The sequence below is a fragment of the Schistocerca nitens genome, chromosome 6, assembly GCF_023898315.1.
Source record: "Schistocerca nitens isolate TAMUIC-IGC-003100 chromosome 6, iqSchNite1.1, whole genome shotgun sequence".
NCBI lineage: Eukaryota > Metazoa > Arthropoda > Insecta > Orthoptera > Acrididae > Schistocerca > Schistocerca nitens.
In genome coordinates this window covers 54,492,135-54,511,202 of record NC_064619.1, presented here as the reverse complement: position 1 = coordinate 54,511,202, position 19,068 = coordinate 54,492,135, and the positions used below count along the sequence as shown (strand labels likewise).

Here is a 19,068-nt window from a genome sequence, read left to right as displayed (position 1 = left end):
ACTTGACCATGGACATCGAGAGTGAAGTTGCACATCATGCAGCCTATAGCGCACATTTTGAGGCAAACACGACGTCCTGTGGCCAGGGTTCCTCCGATCCATAATCCGTAGGTAGCAGTCATCGACTGCAGTAGTAGCCCTTGGGCGGCCTGAGCGAGGCATGTCATCGACAGTTCCTGTCTCTCTATATCTCCTCCATGCCCGAACAACATCGGTTTGGTTAACTCCAAGATGCCTGGATACTTCCTTCGTTGAGAGCCATTTCTGGCACAAAATAACAATGCGGACGCGATCGAACCGCAGTATTGACCGTGTAGGGATGGTTGAACTACAGACAACACGAGCCGTGTACCTCCTTCCTGGTGGAATGATTGTAACTGATCGGCTGTCGGGCCACCACCGCCTAATAGGCGCTGCTCATGCATGGTTGTTTACATCTTTGGGCGGGTTTAGTGACACTTCTGTCCGCCCCAGTAGCTGAGTGGTCAGCGTGTCGGATTGCCGACCTCTGGGCCCGGGTTCGATTCCCGGCTGGGTCGGAGATTTTCTCCGCTCAGGGACTGGGTGTTGTGTTGTGTTCATCATCATTTCATCTCCATCCGGCGTGCAGGTCGCCCAATGTGGCGCCGACTGTAATAAGACCTGCGATATGGCGGCCGGACCTGCCCCGCGAGGGGCCTCCCGGCCAATGACGCCAAACGCTCATCATCATCATCAGTGACACTTCTGAACAGTCAAAGGGATTGTGTCTGTGATACAATATCCACAGTCAACGTCTATCTTCAGGAAGTCTGGGAACCGGGATGATGCAAAACTTTTATTTTATGTGTGTTATTTACAGGAATACAGCCGGGTGACTTTGACAACCACCGGTTTTTGGACAGGTCCATATCTCGTTACTTTCCAGGTACAAGTGAAAGGAGAGATCGCTGTACGAGGAAATTTAAAATCTCGATTTCCAGGCCATATTCAAAGCATAACACTGACATACACATTCTGAGCACCAGCGGCACCACACAACCAAAGATGACCAACGTCGGAAGTTATTGGTAGCAGGTGAGGTAGCATTAGCTCTGTCCCGTGCTCTTTGACCAGGGAGAGAGCTAATTTAATTCCAACTGTTTCTTTAATAACACCATCCCATTCTAAGCATGTGTGCCGCCTACATTTGATACAGCGGTCAACCACGGTCCTGATGGTCTGATCAGTATGGGCCCTACGACACGCTGCACCTGCAAGTAATACGACAGACACCCGCCTCAGGGAAACCAGGTTCATCCTTTACAAATCCGAAAGGGCTTTAATCTCAGATGGCGGTCGAACAACACATTTCGCATCATATTTTCGCAGAAAACGACCAATGCTGTTGGAAATACTCCCTGTGTAAATCAAAAAGAGCGTAAGCATTTGTGCCACCTCGTAATCATCATGACTCCCCGGTGCGTGGTTCGTCGATATCGCAGCGCCCGTCTGATCTGTCGTTCACTATAAGCATTCTGATGAAAGATGACGTCACGGTGGGCTATCTCCGTTGATAAACTCTGAGGGTCTGAGATGGCCTGGACTCTGTGAACCAATGTACGAAATATCCCTTCACGTTGTGCAGGGTAGTGACAACTGTTAGCAGGTAGGTACAAATCAGTGTGAGTTGGATGCCTTTAAAAATCATGTCCCAATGTCCCATTACCCTTCCTCCTGACAAACACATCAAGGATGGGAAGGCAGCTATCCTTTCCCATCTCTATCGTGAAGCGAATATTCGGGACGATACTTCTGTTGTTTCGCCCCACGGAAGTCAGAATTTGTTCAAATGTTCAAATGTGTGTGAATTCTTATGGGACTTAACTGCTATGCCATCAGTCCCTAAGGTTACACACTACTTAACCTAAATTATCCTAAGGACAAACACATACACCCATGCCCGAGGGAGGACTCGAACCTCCGCCGGGATCAGCCGCTCAGTCCATGACTGCAGCGCCTGAGACCGCTCGGCTAATTCCGCGCGGCAAAGTCAGAATTTAAACGGCTTTTTAGAACAGCTGAATTCAATCCATCCGAATATTTGCTTCAGGATGGGCGTGAAAAAGGATGCTGACTTCCCTTACTTGACTTGATGGTAAGGAAGAAGGTTGATGATACACTGGGACATTGTTGTTTATAGGAAGCCAAGTCAAACTGATATGCAGCTACAGCCAGACTGTTGTCGCCACCCAGCTCAGGGTGAAGGGGTACTTAGTACCTTTGTTTACGGGACCCACGTAATCTCAAAGCCCGAAAATTTGTCAGCTGTGCTGCACCACCAAGAGGTCACCTTTCATCAGGATAGTTGTAATGAAAGATAGACCAGATGCACATTGCACTTCGAGCTATCAGCCATGCACTGGGTGATTATGGTAATAAAGATGTGGGACCAGAGTTTACGGCCGTTTTGCCTTACTCTGGAAATACTTCCAACATCAGTGGTCGTATTCTGCGGGAATACAGGGTGGTCCATTGATAGTGGCCGGGCCAAATATCTCACGAAATAAGCATCAAACGAAAAAACTACAAAGAATGAAACTCGTCTAGCTTGAAGGGGGAAACCAGATGGCGCTATGGTTGGCCCGCTAGATGGCACTGCCATAGGTCAAACGGATATCAACTGCGTTTTTTTAAATAGGAACCCCCATTTTTAATACATATTCGTGTAGTACGTAAAGAAATATGAATGTTTTAGTTGGACCACTTTTTTCGCTTTGTGATAGATGGCTCTTTAGTAGCCACAAACGTATAAGTACGTGGTATCACGTAACATTCCGACAGTGCGGACGGTATTTGCTTCTTGATACATTACCCGTGTTAAAATGGACCGTTTACCAATTGCGGAAAAGGTCGATATCGTGTTGATGTATGGCTATTGTGATCAAAATGCTCAACGGGCGTGTGCTATGTATGCTGCTCGGTATCCTGGACGACATCATCCAAGTGTCCGGACTGTTCGCCGGATAGTTACGTTATTTAAGGAAACAGGAAGTGTTCAGCCACATGTGAAACGTCATCCACGACCTGCAACAAATGATGATGTCCAAGTAGGTGTTTTAGCTGCTATCGTGGCTAATCCGTAGACAGATTGCGCGAGGATCGGGAATCCCAAAAACGTCGGTGTTGAGAATGCTACATCAACATCGATTGCACACGTACCATATTTCTATGCACCAGGAATTGAATGGCGACGAATTTGAACGTCGTGTACAATTCTGCCAGTGGGCACAAGGGAAATTACGGGACGATGACAGATTTTTTGCACGCGTTCTGTTTAGCGACGAACCGTCATTCACCAACAGTGGTAACGTAAACCGGCATAATATGCACTATTGGCCAACGGAAAATCCACGATGGCTGCGACAAGTGGAACATCAGCGACCTTAGCGGATTAATGTATGATGCAGCATTATGGGAGGAAGGATAATTGGCCCCCATTTTATCGATGGCAATCTAAATGGTGCAATGTATGCTGATTTCCTACGTAATGTTCTACCGATGTTACTACAAGATGTTTCACTGCATGACAGAATGGCGATGTACTTCCAACATGATGAATGTCCGGCATATAGATCGCTTGCGGTTGAAGCGGTATTGAATAGCATATTTCATGACAGGTGGATTGGTCGTCGAAGCACCATACCATGGCCCGCATGTTCACCGGACCTGACGTCCCCGGATTTCTTTCTGTGGGGAAAGTTGAAGGATATTTGCTACCGTGATCCACCGACAACGCCTGACAACATGCGTCAGCGCATTGTCAATGCATGTACGAACATAACTGAAGGCGAACTACTCGCTGTTGAGAGGAATGTCGTTACAGGTATTGCCAAATGCACTGAGGTTGACGGACATCATTTGAGCATTTATTGCATTAATGTGATATTTACAGGTAATCACGCTGTAACAGCATGCGTTCTCAGAAATGATAAGTTCACAAAGGTACATGTATCACATTGGAACAACCGAAATAAAATGTTCAGACGTACCTACATTCTGTATTTTAATTTAAAAAACCTACCTGTTACCAGTTGTTCGTCTAAAATTGTGAGCTGTATGTTTGTGACTATTACATCGCCATTTATCACAAAGCGAAGAAAGTGATCCAACTAAAACATTCATATTTCTTTACTTACTACATGAATATGTAATAAAAAGTGGGGGTTTCTATTTAAAAAAACGCAGTTGATATGCGTTTGACCTATGGCAGCGGCATCTAGCGGGCCAACCATAGCGCCATCTGGTTTCCGCCTGCAAGCTAAACAAGTTTCGTTCTTTGTAGTTTTTTCATTTGACGCTTATTTCGTGAGATATTTGGCCCGGTCACGATAAATGGACCATCCTGTATAATTTGAAATGCGTTTTTGACCACCATCGAAGATTAGGGCTGTTTTAGGATCCGTAAAAGATGAACTTGGTTTGCGTAAGACGGGTTATGGCATGGCAATATTGGTTAGACCATCAGGACCATGGAGGACAGGTGTACTGAGCATAATCGTCACACACGCTTATAACAGCCGAGCAAATGTACCGTTACAGAACACGGCCAACCCATGGAATATATCTACTCGGAGATTCCAGATATTGGACTAGTGTTATAAAGGAGACACTTGAAATTAGTGACTTTGTGAATAGAGATAGAAGCTTTTTCTTAAATTCGGACTGTAATTTTGCTCTCTTTCTGATGAAACAACAGAAGGACAGAGCAAATGCTGTCTGTTTTTAATATTCGCTATCAATAACTTCCAGCGTTGGTCATCTTTGGTTGTGTTGTGGCGCTAATTTATGTACGTACGTATGTGTGTGTGTGTTTGTGTGTATGTGTGTGTTATCTTTCCAAAATTGCTCTGCAACCCGAGGTTTTAAATTACCTTGCTCGACTCTTACTTGCTGCGGTTTGGCCTTGAAAACGACAGGGTGTGCACCTCTCTAAATATTGGCTGTTGTCGATGTCACCCAGCTGCATTCAAGTTATCTGAAGAGTATGTCTTCATCTTCGGGTGGAGAACAGGGGAATTTGTTTGCCTGGAGACGAGGATCGGGCAGTTGTGTGGGTACTGAGTGGTGTGATTTCGCTGACCTTTGATTTGTGGGAAAAGCTGAGATGGTGTAATATGGATGTATTGTTGGTTGCCGATAAGGAGATATAAGAAGAGAGAAACAAGGCTAGAGACTGACACTTACGGAGCGCCTGATAGTTTCCTCCGAAGCCAAGTTTGTCAGTTCATCCCATATGATATGTAACATGCGCTATGCTACTCACGTTCTCATAGAATGTGGCTATAATAATGTATATCGACAGCGTATATTTCACGTTGAGGTAAATATGTGGCGTTGTGTGCGTCAGGGGTGAACCCACCGTACTCGATGTGCCGGATTTCAGTGTGCGGTGAGAACACTTACACGTCACTGTGTTGGACAGCCAACTGCGGCGGGCTGCTGGGTCTCTTCCTGGGCTTCAGCGTGCTCAGCCTGGTGGAGTGCCTCTACTTCCTGACCGCCAGGGCCTACCTGCACTTCCGCTGACTGCCGCCGCTGCCACTGCTGCTGACGTCACCGGTGACGCTCCACTGCCCACTGCCGGGCGTTAGAAGCTCTTCCCGCGACAGTTGCTCATCTCACAGTGTACCTAGAATTTTATATTTTCTCATCTTGAGGATGAAGCGCTTCTGTCCGTCTCTGCTTACAAGTGCCCAGAAAGTAATGCACCGCATTTTTTTCTTCAACAATTCTTAATTGAACGTAATGAGAATTTCACACACGAAAGAATGGTGCTTTATCGACACACCCTATTTTTACACGTAATCTCCATGCCGTTCTATGACTTTCCTCCTGTCGGTACTAATCGTTGTCCTGTGGCGGAGCCAGTGTTTCAATGTGTGAATCACCTCCTCATCGTCCTCAAAATGTCTTCCACTTATGGCATCCTTTAATGGCCCAAACAAGTGGAAGTCCGGAGTGCTAGGTCAGGGCTGTAGCGTGGATGGGGTAACAATGTCCAACTCCGTTTTGCAATATGTTCGGCAGTCCTCAGACTTGTGTGGGAACGAGCGTTATCGTGTTGCAGCAAAACATCTCCTGGGTTGCTGTGGCGCCGAAGTCTCCAGAAGCGCGTCTTGAGTTTTCTTAAAGCGCTGACATATGCTTCCGAATTAAACGTATCGCCCCTTGGCATCACATCAATGAGAATCACACCTTCACAGTCCCAGAACGTGGTGATCATGACCTTACCGGCGGAAGCAGTTGCTTTGGATTTTTTTCTTCTGTGGGGAGTGGGAATGTTGCCATTCCATGCACTGTCGTTTTGTTTCGGGCTCCAAATGGTGAACCCAGATTTCATCACCTGTCACAATGCGGGACAAGACGCCTCAAAACGTTGCAACATATCAAGGCAAATGTTTTTTTCTGGGCGACTTGTGATCCACCGATAGATACAGCGGGACCCATCTTGCACACACTTTTGAGTATCCAAGAGTGCTGATAATTGCATCCACACTTCCTTTGCTGATTGTCAGACGCAGCTCTAACTGCCGAGTCGTAATGCGTCTGTCCTCGCGAATGACAACATAAGCTCGTTGGAACAAGTCAGGTGTGACAGCCGCGGTTGGTCTCCCCGACCGCTGCAAATCGTGGAGCTCCACCGAACCGCCTTCTGGTGACCTCACCCTCCGTGCCCAGCGACTAACTGCACTTCTGTCGACAGCAGGTGCTCCACAGACTTTGCTCATGCGTCTGTGAATATTCCCCACAGTTTCTTTTCTGCAGTGAGAAATTCAGTGATGGCACGTTGCTTGTAACGTTCATCACCTACATACGCCATTTTGAAACAGTCCTACAGCTATGCTATCTGTCGGAAGGGACGGAAACTTGGCACGCTGACTCAGGAGACTTCAAATAATACATACATAACGCTTCGCATTCTTAGCATAATTTTCCGCTGAGAAAAAAAAATCCGGTACATTACTTTCTGGGCAACCCTCGTGGATTTGGTTATAGAGAGAGTCCGTCTTGAGTAAAACACAATTCTTAGTTTTATTTCCCAGACTTGTTTCGCTGAAATCTCAGCATCATCAGTGGATTTTCTGTTATCTTTCTATAGAACAAGAAAAATGCTCTTTACTGTTTATACACATATAAATTTGCGTTTTTAAGACAGTATTTACATATTTGAAAAACAGTCTAAGTTTTCTGTATATACTTTGTTTCCACATGCTGTGGTTTTCCTGGACTTTATGTTTTTCATTGCAGTTGTTTTGTTCCACAGTTTGTCATCAGCAACCATATAGAACTTAATGTAGAACAGTAATTTACTTCGAAATTTTGCGACTGGGAATCTCATAGTTATGCCTACCATCAACTAATTCTATATGGAAGATTGTGTGCGTTTGTGTGTGTGTGTGTGTGTGTGTGTGTGTGTGTGTGTGTGTGTGTGTGTGTGTGTGTGTGCGTGCGTGCGCGTGTGGGTGGGTGGGTGGGAGTGTTTTCTGGTTTCCCCATTACCTTCACCGGGAAGGCCTCCACTAAGTACTTAGAGCAGTCCTTCGCAGTGAAGATGGTGGGGAACGTGAAAAATTAAATGAAACATATTGCGAACACACACACACACACACACACACACACATACACACAAATAGCAAAAAGCATTTTTCTTTTTTTATAGAAAGATAATAAGAAAATGCGCTGATGATGCTGAGCGCGAAATAGGTCTGGGAAATAAAAGCAAAAAATCGTGTTTTGTTCAAGGCAAACCCTCTCCAAAACCGAATCTATTAATATTTAGTATTTGTACGCCTAATGTAGAATGATTTTACAGAGCGTTTCCGCTTTTTTAGCTCTATCCCTCTTATCGAACAGAGGAGGTGTGTATGAGGACTGTAACAGATAGTGTTAGTATTCAATAAAAATTATATCTCTAGGCACAAAAAATACATAAACAAACCTCAGGATGCGTTCCAGGCATAAATATAAATTTTCAACTTTGAGCAAGTTTTACTGCATTCTGGTGCGATGAAGTTTGTGAACTTTGCGCTAGGACTATGCACCTATAGATCAACCGAACCTACTGTTACTGTGATGGTACAACTGTAACGTACATTTGGTCACACCCGTGTGCAGATTAACATCATAGTAGAGTGATAGCTACGTAGTATTGGACGCCTAATGTCGGGTATTTTTAGATCTTAAGCAAATTTCTGTTGATTTAATACTCATTTGTAGCTTTTCTGTTACACTGCACAAATAATCTTTATGGATCCCAGTGACAGAAGTCTCTCGAATGCGAGAAGTAAAAGATGTACATTTTATTTAAATGCACCACAATTTGTAAAATACTTTAAGAGTAGTGTTAATATTAATTATGTTGTATTTAATAATTTAATTGTAAACCCTTATGTAAAGATGGAATAGAAAAAAATTTCTCCACTGTGTTACCCACAAGACTTTTAATATGCTGTGACAGGTTGTTCAATGTCTCTCACTCCTTCCTTTACTAATGCTGAACCCCTAAAGTATTTGTAAAGGCTGTTTTTAACCTTATTGTTGTTATAATTTTTTGAGAAAAGATAAATAAATAAATAATAACAATGAAGAATAGTAATAGAATTCTCTATTGGGGGTAAAAGTACTCATAGATTTGTCTAAAACGCCTTCTGGGAACTAACACCAGACATAATTCTTAGAACACGCTTTTGTATTCCGAAAACGTTTTCAGAATTTCCCCAAACACATGACCCCAGACTCAAAAGAATTACAGATATTGGATGCGAGTGGCCATTTATTTAAATCAATGGGGAAGTTGAGTACCGGAATGCAAACCGAGTCTCCCACTCACTAGTCAGTTGCTCTGACCACTCTTTTTTTTAATTTTTGGATACAGCTATTTTATCTTCATTTTGTTCATCATTGTTTTCATCATTTAGGCTGGGCGGACGTTACAAGATACCCCTTCAGATTCATCGATGAATACTTCACTCATTTTATTTTATTACAGAGTGCTGCCATCCAGCACTGACCACCCTGAGCTATCACGCCGGAACCACTACACCATCCGGACACAGTGATCATCGCACCTGCGTGAACTACCCTAGCACGCCTCCCGTCAGACCCAAATTCTCAACTTACAACGTACACTACTGATGTAGTGCTCCTTGTCAATTACACTCATTACTCGCGGTATTTCGCCGATTCCTGTAAGAGTTCGAGCCTGTCGTGAATCCTCACTGAAGAGATCATTTGCCGTCCTCGCCTTAATAATACACTGAAGCGCAAAGAAACTGGTATAGGCATGCGTATTCAAATGCAGAGATATGTGAACATGCACAATACGGCGCTGCGGTCGGGGACGCCCATATAAGACAAGAAGTGTCTGGCGCAGTTGTTAGATCGGACACTGCTGCTACAATGGCAGGTTATCAAAATTTCAGTGAGTTTGAACGTGGTGTTTTAGTGGGCGCACGAGCGATGGGACACAGCATATCCGAGGTAGCGATGAAGTGGGGATTTTCCCGTACGTCCATTTCACGAGTGTACCGTGAATATCAGGAATGCGGTAAAATATCAAATCTCCGACGTCGCTGCGGCCGGAAAAAATTCCTGCAAGAACGGGACTAACAACGACTGAAGAGAATCGTTCAACATCACAGAAGTGCAACCCTTCCGGAGATTGCTGCAGATTTCAGTGCTGGGCCATCAACAAGTGTCAGCGTGCGACCCATTCAACGAAACGTCATTGATATGGGCTTTCGGAGCCCAAGGCCCACTGTTGTACCCTTGATGACTGCACGGCACAGAGCTTTACGCCTTGCCTGAGCCCATAAACACTGACCTTGGACTGTTGATGACTCGAAACATGCTGCCTGGTCGGACGAGTCTCGTTTCAAATTGTATCGAGCGGATGGACATGTACGGATATGGAGGCAACCTCATGAATCCATGGATCCTGCATGTCAGCAGGAGACTGTTCACCGTAACGGTCTGGGGCGTGTGCAGTTGGAGTGACAGATGATACGTTCGTAAGCATTCTGTCTGATCATCTGCATCGATTCATGTACATTGTGCATTCCGACGGACGTGTACAATTCCAGCAGGACCATGCGACACTCCACACGTCCAGAATTGCTACAGAGTGACTCCAAGAACACAGTTTTGAGTTTAAGGGGCTCCGGAACGCCCTATACTTGCAATGTTAAAATAACGCTTATAAATTACATCTTTCCTCACAAAGTATTTGAGGTAGGAAGTTGAACTTTTTACAGATTATTTATTGGAATATGGGCTACAATTTAACTCAGGGATTTTACAAAATTTTAGTTCAGTTATTAAAGATGATTTTTTTTCAATTGTAATGAAAATTCACAACATTTTTTTGCAATTTTTTATTTATATATTCAAAAATATACAGTTTTTTGGAAAAAGGCTGTGTTAAATTATGCAGAAAGTACTGTGTAACATTTACTGAAAGTTTGAAACAAATATGTTTGGAAGATCCTTAGAAAACATGTAATTAGTATGAGAAAATAAAAGTTTTGGGAATCGAGCGACAAAGATTCGATTAACTTTTTAGTGCATTCCAGGTCCATAGGATGGATTATCTTCATCCTCTGCAAACTCCTCCTCCAGCTTCCTCTTCTTCCTCCTCCTGTTTACTCTTGCTTGTATTTCTAGACTCTTTAAGCCCTGTCTGCAGCCCGAAGGCGTTCATTGTCTAAAGCAAGCATCGCTCGTACCATGTTAGAACCTATCTTCATTCCCATATTTCTAAATACCTTGCACCTTACAATGTTGCCATCATTGAAAGTCGCAACAGCATCATACACACCAAAGTGAAGTGTTTCTATTCCAACAAATACAGTCTTGGGGATTCTCGACCATATAACACTATTTACACTTTCATTGGGGATTTGAGTTTTTCCGTGAATACACTTTTTCAACAGTTCAGGTGCTGCTAAGTCTCTGAAAATAGGTTTTATCACCTCCATTATTGCATGAGGCAGACTATGCTTATGAGTGTACACTTCACCAGTTAGCAATCCTTTGTTATATTAACACCAACTGTCTTCTTCTTTGGGACACAAGCTATGTTGGGGATTTTCATCGTCTTTATTGTTTACAGTAATAACACATACCTTTGGCTTTCCAACATTTCTCCTTTTCTTAAAAGCCTTCAGAGGATTTCTAATAACTTTACTTTTACTCATTATTATACTTCAACAAAACAGAGACTCAAGAAACAGAATTAATTACGAATATTTTCGAGATAACGACAGAGTAATTAAACATGAAACAATCGACAATCACACCAGCGATATATATTGAACCATCACAGGTTAGCCACAACACATACTTTATCTCACATCACTAAAATGTACCTGATGAACACGGACGTTAATAATAACACCATTTGACAGCAGTTTAACAGCGCCACAGTGGGTCACGCCCATGTAGAACACATTTCAAAAAAAATTTAAAAATAGTTGTAGTCTTCGGAATTGAATAAATTATATATCTATTAAAAGGTAATAGTCTGCAGATTCAGAAAACGCAAAAAAGTAAAAATTGAACTTTTCATGATTTTGAGCCTTTCCGGAGCCCCTTAAACACTTCCGCTGGCCACCAAACTCCCCACCCATGAACACTGTTGAGCACATCTGGGATTTCTTGCAACGTGTTGTACAGAAGAGATCTCCACCCCGTTGCACTCTTAGGGATTTATGGACAGCCCTGCAGGATTCATGGTGTCAGTTCCCTCTATCACTACTTCAGACATTAGTCGAGTCCATGCCACGTAGTGTTGCGGCAATTCCGCGGCCTCGCGGAGATCCTACGCGATTTGGCTTTTCAGTGTATGTATGTGATGGTAGGAATTTACAACTTACTGATGCTCCATTACTTACTAATTATATTAAAAGAAACCGATTAAAATTAAGATAAACAAATAAAACAGTTCGTTTGTCATAAAATTATACAGTAGTGATATTATGTAAATGTTACTGCATACATTGGAATTGTAAAGTATACGGGATAGATGCACGTAAATTAATATTACAACTGTGGACATATTATGTACATATTATGGCATACATCAGAAGCAAAGTAGATGATTCGAATGGATGTACAGAAACAAGTATTACAATAGTGGATATTACAATTTTTTTAGATGTAGCTAGTTGAAGGTATTGTATGCCAAAGCAGGCAGTTATATATTATTCACTATTTTATTTTGGGTTAGTGTTGTATGTTGTTATTGTTAAAGGGAAAGGGAGTAGTGTTTACTTTACACTGGAGAGCAAGTGAATGAAATTTTGAAGAAAGGCTGTATTGGATAACTCACTCTGATCACTGACGGGAGAATACCCTTTATGTACCAGACTTGGAGTCAGTTTTTTAAATTTATAAACCATTTTTAGTAACTATTTGTCTAATTTAACGTCTGAACGGGTATTCGCGATAAAATTTTTCAGTTAGAAAGTGATTTTCAGGACATCTAAAACAGGTGCTCTTTGGTGTATGCCACAGTATAGCTTCGACACATTCATTGCAGTGAAAATATATTACTAGTAATGTTCTCTGTCATTTGGATGTGAGGATCGCAAAGTTTTTTTTTTTTTTTTTTTTTTTTTTTTTTTTTTTTTTTTTTTTTTTTTTTTTACGTGAATCTCCTCTTACGCAATATCCCACGCAAGTTAATGTTTACGTTCACTATTTTCGTGCTCTTCAGATGCACGCACACAAAAAAGGCAAGAAAAACAAACACAAACATGTGATGTCAAAATTTGTCAACAGTGTACGGACACACTATCGACCTCACGTCGCGGAAAGTTTCAACTGGAATTATTATGATTATTCCCTGAATAAACAATTTAAAAAAGAATTTTATCATTAGAAGAGATATGTCGTTCATTCCAAAATTGTTTCTTGTTAGTTTTGTCTTTTATTTCTTACCGCAGAGGGAAGGCTAAGAAGATGATTTTTCTTTTCAACCGAATATCAGTTCTACATTGGGAACAGTTTGTAGAGGATTTCCGTTTACGGTGTTTACCTTATAACCCAAAACTTGGTCGGAGCTGGGAACAATGTGCCCCTGACAAAAATAGTGTGTGTACGGCTATATATATTAAGTGTATGAGAGAGAGCAGAGACATTGACCTTCTCGACACTTGTTTTTGGCATCTGTTATTTCTTTCGCCGTGCACTTTATTTTTCTGTTTACCTTCTTTTACTCCCTACCAATAAAGGCAGGATAGATTTTTGTAGAACTTTGTACTTCTCAGTTAAATCCCAGCCAGCTCCGAGAGAAGGAAACAGGTTCGCTATCGGCCTGACTCAACACATCATTTTTGCTTCATTATCTCATTCTCTATATCGAAGGCAGAGTTCGGTTCTTGTCGACTGAATCCTATCGAGCTAGCCCTAAATCGCTAGGGTTCCCGATCCACTTTATCTGTTAGAGGATTACCACATCCAATGTTTATCCTACAATCGAAGGAAACCTGTTGAAAACCATGAACGGAGCTTTGTGACTGAGTCAGTTTACTATTGTTCCTGGGATGTGTCATGTTCTTTTCTTTTTCAATCGTTTAAAGTATGTATCGTAGTAACCAACTGCGAAAGTTCCATGAATGTGCTATCAAAACCTGTCGAGTAAACAACTCGAAGTTGAAAATTGGTTTCGTTAAAGTTAATTAATATTGTCCCTTAAAATAACTTTCACTCTTGTCAAATGCGTTTTGGATGTAGGTTTCAGCATTGCTAGTGGATCTATGTTCGAATTACGTGCGACAGCTCGTTAGTTATCTGGTTAACTTAAATAAGTTTTAGAAATTGCAATGAGCGCTAAAGGTCCAAATATGTAAAGCGGTAACGTTTATATTTAATTTTACATGGAGTGATGTACTCAAGCTGCGTGTAATGAAAATAAACCATATTAATAACTGAATACCATTATGTCTAATTAAATCTCTAAATCAATTGCTCACCATATGCAGTGTGTTAGGAGTAGAAGTGCAAATATTATGATGACGATTGGTACCTTAATTTACACCCACCTCAGTGTCCTAGTCGGCTTTTCTCTGCGACTAAAACTCTTCTCGCAAACATGTCTCATTATTTAGCATCCAGTGTTTTCTGCACGGTCGTAACTGGACCACTAAGTGGGCTACACCTGTCAATATAGACTAACCAGTTTGCGCTCACACGATCATACTTTACCACCTGACCTGCCGCCCAGGTGAAAATAAGCATTAGTGACTTTCTCTTTTCTCATGTACTTGGAGGTTCTAACCAACTTACAAACATACTAGTCCTAATAGATATAATTACTGGGTCTGCAAGTGAAGTAATATTGATGTAATGTTGTTCAGTACAGTGTCTTGAGTCACAAGTAAAAAAAAACTGCACTTATACCCACACCGCCCTCTTAATGATGAAAATTCCAGTCCATTCCCTTACAACAAAGCAAAACTTTAACTTTTTTCGTATGTTGTATATAATTCAATATTCCTGAAACGGCCTTACGGGAGATTTTAATAGCAGAGTAGGGAAAGAGAGGAATAGTAAAGCTACTGGGATGTATGGGAAGGATATTAGGAATGAGAATGGAAATAGGTTGGTTGGTTTATTGGAGCAGTAGGAAATACATTCTTTGGTCATAAGGATAAACATAAATTTATATTGTATAACCATACAAGAGGGTGTAAATCAATTGTTGACTACCTTATCATGAGGCAAAAGACCAGTTTCAAAATTCAAGATGTCAGACATAAAAGAGAGTCAGACTGCAGAAGTGACCATCAACTGGCGGAATGTAAAATTTATATCCCCTATACTTTCAGGAGTAGTGGCGAAGACAAGAGACTGCAGTATGTTGGCCAGCCTGAGAGCATAAGATGTAACTTGGTTAGTTTAAGAGAAGATAGTGCTAAGTACTTACACCAACAGTGACTGGCAAACAAATTGGAGAGCACAGAGAGAACAGTAGAAGAGGAATACGAGCATATAAAGAAGGGCATAGGTGAAGCAGCGAAGCCGCGCGGGATTAGCCGAGCGGTCTAGGGCGCTGCTGTCATGGACTGTGCGGCTGAACCCGGAGGAGGTTCGAGTCCTCCCTCGAGCATGTGTGTGTGTGTGTGTGTCCTTAGGATAATTTAGGGTAAGTAGTGTGTAAGCTTATTGATTGTTGACCTTAGCAGTTAAGTCCCATAAGATTTCACACACATTTGAACATTTTGAAGCAGCGAAAGAAGCGCTTGGAGAATACGAGAAGAAGATGAAACCAGTTTGGTGAGATGCAGAAATAGCAGACATAACTGAAAGGAAAAGTAAAGCTCATTTGACGTTCCTTAATGTGTGTGACAGTGAAAGTAAAGGTAGGTATAGGATACTAAATAGACAAGTAAAAAAAAAAAGAAGTATTAAAAAGAGCCGGCCGCTGTGGCCGAACGGTGCTAGGCGCTTCAGTCCGGAACCGCGCTACTGCTACGGTCGCAGGTTCGAATCCTGCCTCGGGCATGGATGTGTGTGATTTTCTTAGTTAGGTGTAAGTAGTTCTAAGTCTAGGGGACTGATGACTTCAGATGTTAAGTCCCATAATGCTTAAAGCCATTTGAACCATTTTGTTAAAAAGATAAAACAAGGCGTGAGATGAAAGATGTGAGTGTGTAGTAAGGATGGTTGGTAGGGCTCGTAGTGCTGAGGCATGGAGAACAATCATGTCGATGCCATTCTCAACTAGTGACTAGTTACATAATAATAATATTAATCACGGTCAATGGTCAGTGTATTTTGAGGATTTATTTAAGGAAAATCGGTCTGAATTTTAACATAGATGTGAAGTGAGGATTCAACAGGAGTACATATGGCGCTTAGATAGAAAAGTTCTTCTGCAGGCTGTGAGGAGCTGTAAGATGAAGAGGCACAGGATATGGATCAATATATCCAGATCAGGTGAAGTTTGGTTCTCCAAAATTGGCGAAGATGCTATGGAGGCTGTTTGAAAGAGTATTAAATGGAGATGATGTTCCATGAGAATGGAAAACACGTTACATAAGACCGGTGCATAAGGAAGTGCCGCATAAGGATCTAAATATTTTAGGCGATTGGCAGTGATCCCACTAGTTGCAAAACTGTACTCGAGGGTAATGAAAAATTTGCCGGAGAAAGAAACAAGTCACAAGTTGCAAGAAGAGCAAATAGGATTCCGATCTTGAAGATCGGTAATGGACAACATCTTCACAATGAAACTAATATTTGGAAAATGCATGGAGGTTGGACTGGAGACACACCTTGCATTGACTGATCTAGAGAAAGCATGCGATGATGTACCTACCAACAAACTGTGAGGAAAGCTGAATGGGGTAGAGTTAGATTGAAGACTGCTAAAGACTGTTATGAAATTATATGAAAATGACATGGCGAGAGCAAGGAGTGGGTGTAGCTAGACTGAAGAATTCGAGGTGAAGAATGGTCTGCGGCAGGATGTGGTCTGTCATCTACCCTCTTTAATCTGTATTTAAGAGCAATACTGCAGACTTGGCACAGAAAATGCCGATTTATCACAGTGACCGTAGAGGAAAGCAAGACATTTAGCCTGTATTTTTCTGAGGACCAGCTTTTACTAGTAGAATATGAAGATGATCTGAGCTATATGATAAGAAAGCTTAAAGAGGGATACAATAAGGCTGGCATGAAGATGAACATGAGTGAATGTGAATACTTGGTCGTTGGACCATAAGGGTTACGTAATTTGGAGGTAGATGGAGAAGAAATAGTAGGTGAGAAAAAGGCAAATTACCATTGTGTATTATTTAATAAACAGGGCACAAGTAAAGATGAAATCACTAGGAGGATTAATAAAGGAATAGCTCTAACAAGAGCAAAGAACTCTTTTCTGTGGAACAAAAAAATAATAAGAACCATGAAGAAGAGAATGTATAAGGCCATAGTCCAGAGTGTAGCTTTGTACGGAGCAGAAGCTTGGGACATCAGCAAAATAAATAAATAAACTACTTGCCACTGAAATGGATTACTTATGACGAAGCGCAAGATGAGGATAAATAGAAGAATAAAGGACGTGATCCGACAAAGGATGAAAATTGATACCAATATACACAAATCAAAAAATAGTTTTGCATCACCCCGGTTCCCAGAACTCCTGAAGATAAACATTGACAGTGGATATTCTATCATATACAGCGTCCCTTTGACTGTTCAGAGATGTCACTAAACCCGCCCAAAGACGTAAACAACCATGCATGAGCAGCGCCTATTAGACGGAGGGGGTCCGACAGCCGATCAGTTCCAGTCATTCCACCAAAAAGGAGGTACACGGCTCGTGTTCTCTGTAGCTCAACCATGTCTAGACGGTCAATACTGCGGTTCGATCGCGTCCGCATTGTTACACTGTGCCAGGAAGGGCTCTCAACGACGGAAGTGTCCAGGTGTCTCGGAGTGAACCAAAGCGATGTTGTTCGGACATGGAGGAGATACCGAGAGAGAGGAACTGTCGATGACTTGCCTGGCTCAGGCCGCCCAAGGGCTACTATTCCAGTGGATGACCGCTACCTACGGATTATGGATCGGAGGAACCCTGACAGCAACGCCACCATTTTGAATAATGCTTTTCGTGCAGCCACAGGACGTCGTGTTACGACTCAAGATGTGCGCTATAGGCTGCATGATGCGCAGCTTCACTCCCGACGTCCATGGCGAGATCCACCTTTGCAACCAAGACACCATGCAGCGCGGTACGGATGGGCCCAACAACATGTCGAATGGACCGCTCAGTATTGGATTCACGTCCTCTTCACTAATGAGTTTCGCATATGCCTTCAACCAAATAATCGTTGGAGACGTGTTTGGAGACAACCCGGTCAGGCTGTACGCCTTAGACACACTATCCAGCGAGTGCAGCAATTTGGAGGTTTTGGGGTGACATTATGTAGGGCCGACGTACGCCGCTGGTGGTCATGGAAGGCGCTGTAAAGGCTGTACGATACGTGAATGCCATCCTCCGACCGATAGTGCAACCATATCGGCAGAATACTGGCGAGGAATTCGTCTTCATGGACGAAAATTCCTTCCCCCATCGTGCACATCTTGTGAATTACTTCCTTCAGGATAACGACATCGCTTGACTAGACTGGCCAGCATGTTCTCCAGACATGAACCTTATCGAACATGCCTGAGATAGACTGAAAAGGGCTGTTTGTGGACGACGTGACCCACCAACCACTCTGAGGGATCTACGCCGAATCGCCGTAGAAGAGTGGGACAATCTGTACCAACAGTGCCTTGATGAACCTGTGGATAGTATGCCACGACGAATACAGGCATGCATCAATGCAAGAGGAGGTGCTACTGGGTATTAGAGGTACCGGTGTGTACAGCAATCTGGATCACCACCTCTGAAGGTCTCGCTGTATGGCAGTACAACATGCAATGTGTGGCTTTCACGAGCAGTAAAAAGGGTGGAAATGACGTTTATGTTGATCTCTATTCCAATTTTCTGTACAGGTTCCGGAACTCTCGAAACCAAGGTGATGCAGAACTTTTTTGATGTGTATATGTGGCGACATCCAACAGAAACAGGTTATTTGGTTTAGCCATGTGAACAGGATGGATGAAGATAGGAAACTAAGTAGGATACTACAATGGATTCCATCCCATCGGAAGAAGAGTCGCCCATGACGCAGCTGGCAAAATGATGTGGAGGAGGCAATGCAGTCAAGGAATATGAATGTTGAGAAAAGTCAAGACAGAAGAAGATGACTGCCACTAATAGTGATGATGGTAATGGAAATGGAAATGAGCGTTTGGCGTCATTGGCCAGGAGACCCCTTGGGGTGCAGGTCCGGCCGCCTTGGTGCAGGTCTTATTACATTCGACGCCACATTGGGCGACCTGTCCGCCGGATGGGGATGAAATGATGACGGCAGAGCAACACCCAGTCCCTAAGCGGAGAAAATCCCCGATCCAGCCGGGAATCGATCCAGGGCCCGTAGGACGGCAATCCGTCATGCTGACCACTCAGCTATCGGGGCGGACAATGATAGT

General features: G+C 42.8%; 1 protein-coding gene across 1 annotated transcript in view; it reads left to right on the top strand.

Moving 5' to 3' along the window:
* The window catches only part of LOC126263228 (pickpocket protein 28-like), a 200,097-nt gene that overhangs the window by 151,670 nt on the left and 29,359 nt on the right, over window positions 1-19,068 (top strand). The window contains exon 8 of the mRNA XM_049960311.1: window positions 5,369-5,542. Within this exon, the coding sequence (XP_049816268.1) occupies window positions 5,369-5,542 (174 nt within the window). The remainder of the gene's footprint in view (window positions 1-5,368; window positions 5,543-19,068) is intronic.